Source organism: Borostomias antarcticus, assembly GCF_949987555.1.
Source record: "Borostomias antarcticus genome assembly, chromosome: 17".
In the NCBI taxonomy this organism is placed as follows: Eukaryota; Metazoa; Chordata; class Actinopteri; order Stomiiformes; family Stomiidae; genus Borostomias; species Borostomias antarcticus.
Window position 1 is genome coordinate 17,517,498 of NC_140250.1, and position 8,130 is coordinate 17,525,627.

Here is an 8,130-nt window from a genome sequence, read left to right on the forward strand (position 1 = left end):
TTTTGTGGGAGGTAACCTCTCTCCTTCACCTGAAGGTTGGAGGTGGGTGTGTGGGGGGGTGTGCCCTGCTCTGCATGGTGGATGGAGAGTGTGGAACCAAGGACAAATACACCTGGGGGTGACCTCTTCAGATATGACAGGCCTGTTATGATAATGGAAACAATAGGATATCTTGCCATACTGGGGGAGTGTGAAGGCCGACGGTATATAAGGCCAGCGAGGCCCTAGCAGGGCTATAGCCAGCCTACAGGGGTCTGTGTTCACCGGGCAGCATGAAGTGTCTCATAGTTATTTTGGCGTGTGCGGTGCTTACTGAGGGATTCGTTAGGTAAGGAAGGTCCTCCTGCATGATATCTTCTCTGCTCTCTCTCTCTCTCTCTCCCTCTCTCTCTCTGTATCTGTCTCTTTCTCTATATCTCTCTGTCTCTCTCTCTCTCTCTCTCTCTCTCTCTCTGTATCTCTCTGTCTCTTTCTGTCTTTCTCTCCCTGTCTTTCTCTCTCTCTCTCTCTCTCTCTCTCTGTATCTCTGTCTCTCTCTCTCTGTATCCCTCTGTCTCTTTCTGTCTTTCTCTCTCCCTGTGTGTCTCTCTCTCTCTGTATCTCTCTCTCTCTGTATCTCTCTGTCTATCTCTGTCTCTCTCTGTATCTCTGTCTATCTCTGTCTATCTCTGTCTCTCTGTATCTCTCTGTCTCTCTATGTCTTTCTCTCTCCCGGTGTCTTTCTCTCTCTCTCTCTCTCTCAAGTTCTGTGTATCTGTGTGTCTGTGTATATGTGTCTGTGTGCATGTGTGTGTGTGTGTGTGTGGGTGTGTGTCGCGTGGCCCTGTCTCAGGGTCCCTCTGGTGAAGCTCAAGTCTATGCGCGAGGCCCTGAGAGACAGAGGGGAGCACCTGTCCTACCAAGACCCTGGTCTCAAGTACCGGCCTGAGGAGATGATCAGCTCCAGAACCATGTACATCAACAACTACGCCGATGTAAGGCACACACACACACACACACACACACATACACACACATACACACACGCACACACACACAAGGCAAAGCAAGTTTATTTGTATAGCACATTTCAGCAACAAGGCAATTCAAAGTGCTTTACATGAGACATTAAAACCCACCCTCGTTCTGACTGACCAGCCTCTGTGCTAACTATGCCCCTCTATCCCTGGGTCATGTGACCTCCAGACCACCTACTACGGAGCCATCACCGTGGGAACGCCACCCCAGTCATTCCAGGTGCTGTTTGACACCGGCTCTGCCAACCTGTGGGTGGACTCTATCTACTGTAACAACCAGGCCTGCAGTGAGTACTGCCCACTGGGCTATGTTTAAAACAAACATTACTTTTTTTTGTGATCAAATATTTTATTTTCATTTAAAATCTGAGTTGCATGAACAGTCACAAATTACGATCAACCTGAATAATGACAAAAACAAACAACATACAGCCTTTGATTTGGACTGACGCTATTACGATTACCACTGCTACCAGTACTGTTTCAAATGATGCTGATATTTTATACCTCTCCCCTAATCAAATGGAAACTGTGTTGTTTCAAAATTATCGGATGTGCTGTAGGCTACTAAATACTGACCATTACAACCTTGCGCTGCCATTGGCTGCAGACCTTGGGGTTTTGATTTGACCAACCAAGTATTTAGAAAACTTAAGTTGACAGCGTGTCGCTGTGTGAGTTTTGGCAATCCCTCGGACCATGTGTCACATGACGCCGGCGCAAGATATGACCATAACAATAACACTGTGTCGTTTCCAGATACGCACACAAAGTTCGACCCCAAGAAGTCCTCCACCTTTTCTGCAAAAGGACAGAGGTTCTACCTGCCCTACGGCGCCGGGAGCCTCTCTGGAGTCTTCGGATACGACACCGTCAGCGTGAGTCACACCCGCTAATGTGCGCCTACATGTCTTCACTGGATAAACCCCACTCAGATGAATCAGCAGATTTGTATTTATTTATTTGTGAAGGGACAATGCACATACATCCATAGTACAATACTATATATGAGCCAGATTTAGCCCAAATGGCTAGTTTCCATCTGCTGTCCCTGGGTCTACAAGCTGTATCCACATTTTCTTAATGGATAGCAAGGGACTTGAATAAACCTATCCAGTCTTTACTAATCTAGCTTCTGTGTGTACTTTTTAGCTTTACCAAGCTGTAACATAAAATATCTAGGCCAAAGGATGCATAGGCTGCTCACGATTGGTACTATGTGAACAATCCTAGTTGAATATCATTCTAAACTGGAATCGATCCACTCAGTAAATCAGCGCTCACCCCTCAGTGGATCAGGCTGTAACCTGGTGGGTGATTTGCACCCTACAGGTGGGCGGGATTGTCATTAACAAACAGGAGGTGGGTCTGAGCACCTTCGAGCCGGGTCAGAACTTTGTTTTGGTCAAGTTTGACGGCATCCTGGGCCTGTCCTACCCTTCCATCTCTGCCGGGGGAGAGACCCCCGTCATGGACACCATGATCTCCCAGAACCTGCTGCCGGCCAACATGTTCGCCTTCTACATGACCAGGTGTGACACACCATTCAAATCAAATTAAGTTTGTTTACAGTATATAGCACAAGTGAATGCAACTCAAAGTGCTTCACAGTAATAAAACCAAGGTAATTAAAAAACAATACAGTAAAATAACAAGGGATAAAATCAATACAATACTCAAAATAAAATAATAAAAATGATCAAATCAGTAAAAAGATCAGATAAAATAACAACAATAAGGTAGATAAAATAGCTCCAAAATAAATAAAAGTGAAATACAATGTACTATGAGTCACTCATTCAAAGGCCCATAATAAAATACATTTTATTCCTCACCATGTTTAGCATGTTTACTATACTTCTAACTCTAGGGACAATTAAAAAGTCCCTTTGACAGCCTTAGGGATCTAGTGGGTTGATTTGATATTAGCATGTCAGAGATGTATTTTGGTTCCATACCATTAAGAGTTTTATAAACAAGGAGCGGGATCTTAAAAATCTATTCTGTATGATGCGGAAAGCCGGCCGCTCATCGATGCACAGATGGGGCTTGGTATCCTGTGCGGCGTGCGAGTGTGGCGCCGAGGAACAAACCGCAGACCATCCAAGACTGTCCGATATACCTGACACCCAACGGAATGCGTGGCCTGATGGTTGTGGATGACGAAACGGTGACAGGGCTCCTGGAGGTGTGCCTGGATATATAGCCCGGGTAACCCCTCACCCAGGCTTGGGGTGGTAAACAGATAGACCCTTGGCCCCGAGCCTGAAGGTGGGGAGGATATAACATCTAACCCACACTAAGAAGAAGAATCCAGTGTAGTGATTTAAGAATGGGGGTAACTCTAGAAGTCAGTGTACTACTCACAAGAAAGTGTATCTCCTCTCCAAACAAGCATAATCTAGTGCTAAAGGCAAAGTGCAAGAGTAGCAAACTTCCCCACACTCTTTGAAGCATTGCGACTGGAACAGCATTTCTCCACTGAGCTCGTTCTTTACCAGAGATGAACTTGGTTTTGACAGGTGCAATATCCTCTAATATATCTGAGCTCTTAGTGCCATAAGCATGTAGGAGGTTGTTTACCAGGGCAGGTGTGAGACTGGGAGAAGACAACGTTATTTCTACAAGCCATGTGCTAGTGCTTTCACAAATGTATTTGTTTCTTAAGAGTTTTGAGTTATTGGAGATGACCAAAAAAAGATTTAGCTCAAAGAAAATGCATAAAACGTCTCACATTGCAACATAAATGATGCTCTGGAACACTATTGCTGCTACACTAATCACTACATCAAATCAAATCAAACTTTATTTGTATGCGCATTTCATACACAGAGGCGACACAATGCGCTTTACAGAGAGCAATGGGGGGGTGGGGGGGGGGGGGGGGAACCACTGTTACTGTATTGTTACACTTCAACAGTGTGAGTACAGAGCCACCATTCCCAGACTGATATCATCGGCCATGTATTCAGAGCAGCGATGCCCAGATTGATAAGGTGAAGTCTCGTCTGTGTTGGGCTGCCCAGTCAATCTCTCTACTGTGTTGGGCTGCCCGTCCATCTCTCTACTGTGTTGTGCTGCCCAGTCCATCTCTCTACTGTGTTGGGCTGCCCGTCCATCTCTCTACCGTGTTGGGCTGCCCGTCCATCTCTCTACTGTGTTGGGCTGCCCGGTCTATCTCTCTACTGTGTTGGGCTGCCCGTCCATCTCTCTACTGTGTTGGGCTGCCCGGTCTATCTCTCTACCGTGTTGGGCTGCCCGTCCATCTCTCTACTGTGTTGGGCTGCCCGGTCCATCTCATCTGTGTTGGGCTGCCCAGTCCATCTCTCTACTGTGTTGGGCTGCCCAGTCCATCTCATCTGTGTTGTGCTGCATGTTGCAGAGGAGAGCAGCAGGGCAGTGAGCTGACATTCGGAGGAGTGGACAGCAGCAAATACACCGGACAGCTCCACTGGACTCCCGTCACCTCCCAGACCTACTGGCAGATCGAAATCAATGGGTCAGAACCGACAACTTCTAGAGCTCTCGAGAACCTCTGTTTATCAGATAAGATAATATAGATACGATTTTATTGATCTCCTAGGGGGAAACTTGACATTTCAGCCGTGGAATTACAGCAGGGGCATAAAACAACCGTTTGAATATGATACGAGTCATTTGTCAACAATGAATTGCTCATTAAGTGGTTCTGTAGTCTTGTTTTCTGTGTATAGACCGACTGTGTATTCACTTCAATGAAATGCATGTCCCCCTGTGTGTGGTCCTCCAGGGTCCAGATCAATGGCCAGGAGACGGGCTGGTGCCGTCAGGGGTGCCAGGCCATCGTGGACACGGGCACCTCACAGCTCACGGCCCCCGGACAGGGGCTGGGGTACCTCATGAAGTATATCGGGGCGCAGAGGAACCAGTACGGAGATGTGAGGCAACACGATACACAGCAGAGGGGGAAACTCAACAACACAGGAAGCTGCTCCCTCAGCTCACTTCTCATTCAGTCCTCTACGTCATGTGGATCGGTTTTTGTTTGTTCATTTATGTATTTATTTATTTATTTTACATATGACATCTGATACATTCTTTTTATCTTTTTATTCTATTAATTTTCTCGTTATTGACCTAGTTTATGACCTATCTATCTCTTAGTTTGCTTAATTAATTGTATACTTAATTTGTTTTCTCATGTCATCATTACTGAATTGTATCCCTGACGCTTGGGAAATATTGTTCACCTGCCAATAAAGCATATTTAATTTAATAGAGAGAGAGAGAGAGAGAGAGAGAGAGGGAGAGAGAGAGAGAGGGAGAGAGAGAGAGAGAGGGAGGGAGAGAGGGAGAGAGAGAGAGAGATACAGAGAGAGAGAGACAGAGATACAGAGAGAGGTGGGGAGGGAGAGAGAGAGGGAGAGAGAGAGAGAGAGCGAGAGAGAGAGAGGGAGGGAGAGAGAGAGAGAGAGAGAGAGAGAGAGATACAGAGAGAGAGAGACAGAGAGATACAGAGAGAGAGGTGGGGAGGGAGAGAGATGAGAGGGAGAGAGAGAGAGGGAGAGTGAGAGAGAGAATATACAGTAAACTGGTGTGCTATCAGTTAAAAGGAAGGTTTATCAGTTAATAGCCAGTGCAGGCCATACAGGGAGAAGCCTATAATCTCCATAACTCTCTCCTCCGTCTCTCTTGTGTGTTTGTGTGCGCGTGTGTGTGTGTGTGTGTGTGTGTGTGTGTGTGTGTGCGCGCGCGTGCGTATGTGTGTGTGTTTGTGTTTGTGTGCGTTGCTCCAGTACCTGGTGAACTGCGACCAGATCAGCCAACTTCCAACCCTCAGCTTCGTCATCAATGGAGTTTCCTTCCCTCTGTCTCCCTCTGCCTACATTAATCGGGTTAGTGTGTGTGTGTGTGTGTGTGTGTGTGTGTGTGTGTGTGTCGTCCCTGTAACCCCCTCTGTCTCTCCATCCAGTACCATCTGGGTCAGTACCAGCAGTGCAGCGTGGCCATCATCCCCACCTACATGCCTTCGAGGGACGGACGGCCCCTCTGGATTCTGGGAGACGTGTTCCTGAGGGAGTTCTACTCCGTCTACGACCGCACCAACAACCGCGTGGGCTTCGCCACCGCCGTCTAAGCCTGGCACGCCCAACCTGACCGCAACCGCAAACCCAACCCGACGACACGACCGCACCAGCATTAGGGCCACACCCGACAAGTTCAACCACGGTCCACTCAGAAACATCTGATAGTAACCCTCTAACCGGGTAGCTTGTCTTGTCCGTGAGCTGTGGTTGAGGCTGTGAGCTGTGGTTGAGGCTGTGAGGATTCAGATTATGTAGATCGACTTGTCATCTGTCACCAACAGACCACTCAGTTGATTCTGTGATGAAAGCAAACAACATTATTTGAAACTGGCTGTTTATGAATATTACAAATAATTTTAATCTCAACATATACCTGTATTAGGGTGCATCAAATTGCAATGTTAAAATTAAATCTCAACATATCATTCTGCCTGGGGTGGCATTTTGTTATGACACACATACAAATGATTTGTGCAAAGTTTTGGGAAAATTACTTGAGATTTAGAGGTCCAACGCAGCATGTGAAAAATACCAAAATGGGCGTTTTTGGGTGTTTTCCTGAATAACATCGATGCAATCTCAAAAACGACAAGAAATAGATTTTTAGAACATTTATTTTGAATAGAACAACATAAAATCTAATACTCAAGTAAAGTACAACTCCTCAGTGTCTGTACTTAAGTACAGTATTCAAGTAAATCAAGTTACTGTCCTCGAACATGTCTCAATATAGTGTCCTACTCCTGGTCCAGCTTGCGCTTGCTGCGGCGAAGATTTGGATTTTGTGTGCGGTCATGCTCAACTGCCTGCAGCACATTTTGCAGGTGCTCCTCGCTCCTGGCTGCTGCCACGAAGTCTGACGTCAGTTTGACGCCACGCTCGGCACAGTCATTCACCACATTGATGGCACGTACATTCACTGCACCCGTTTGAAATGCTGCACTGGAAGTCCAATCCTCTACATCCAGTGAAAGAAAAGTTGGATCAATGTGCAGCAGGTGCATGCCGAACCAGCAGTCTGGGTTGGCGAGGTCAGCCAAGCTGGTGGTCGGCGAGAGGGTTGGAAACTTCGGCTTGCCAAAGCCAGTGCCAAAGCGGAGCTGTGGGGCTCGCATGGGTAGATCAGCCGGCTTGTGCTCCAAGATGGCATCTGCAAGTGCGCGCCGCTCACCAACTGGCACCTTGGTGCTGAAGAGTGCCAGGGGCAGCATCTCGCATGTCAGGTACCATAGGTGCCTCTCCAGAGCCTTAATTGCTGATGCAGCGATGCCCTCGTCAACAGCCTTGTATTCACACAGGTGGCAGTAGAGTGTGAGGTCATTCCATCCAGCATCTACGGCCGTGTCACAGGCCATCCACCATGTTGCGTAGATGTGCGTAATGAACTTGGCAAACGCCCGAATCTTCAACACCTGCTGTTGTGTTGTGATGGTCCCCTGAGGAAGCAACGCAATGTGCTGCTCCATCAAGGCCAGCTTGAGGGTGTAGAGCAGCTTGGCCATCCACCGTGCCTTGTGCAGTGCTCCCGGTCGTTGCAAGGTTACTGGAGTTTGATCTGCAATGTCTGCACTCAGATACACTAGACATAGCTGCACAAACTCACGATAGTCACCCCTCTTGTAGTTGAGCAGTCCTGCAGCGCAAACATTGAGTTCAGCACGCAACTTGCCAAGAAATGGTGGTTCAGCATCCCCAGGAATGTAGCAGGACAATGTGCCGCCCTTGAGTGGCAACAGGTTCCAGTTGTCCCGCAGACGTGTAAACAATGTCACCTCTGGCGATCGTGACACCTCCACCTTGAGGTGAGTGAAAATGTGGCTGAGGAGCACCTCTCCGATGTGGTGCCGGCAACCGGACCAGAGTAGTGGTCGACCCAGTGAGTTCTGGATGGCAATGCAGGCTGCTGTGAGATGGCCGGTGTTTGAGGCCGTGGTGTCAAATGCCATGTTGACAACCTGATCGGTACAGCACCAGTCCTGCAGCAGCTTGCATGTCAGCCGGGCGATGATCGTTCCACATGCCTCGTTAGTCCCCTTCATGTATGCTGG

At 47.7% G+C, this 8,130-nt stretch overlaps 1 protein-coding gene across 1 annotated transcript; it reads left to right on the forward strand.

Moving 5' to 3' along the window:
• Positions 1-272: 272 nt before the first annotated feature.
• LOC311320508 (gastricsin-like) lies at positions 273-6,132 on the forward strand (the record flags this gene model as incomplete). The annotated part of the gene is made up of 9 exons (XM_084452270.1): positions 273-328; positions 833-974; positions 1,186-1,303; positions 1,776-1,894; positions 2,349-2,548; positions 4,399-4,515; positions 4,786-4,933; positions 5,792-5,890; positions 5,968-6,132. The coding sequence occupies 9 exons, from the start codon at positions 273-275 to the stop codon at positions 6,130-6,132; spliced, it is 1,164 nt and encodes a 387-aa protein (XP_084308396.1).
• Between the last annotated feature and the right edge of the window lie 1,998 nt (positions 6,133-8,130).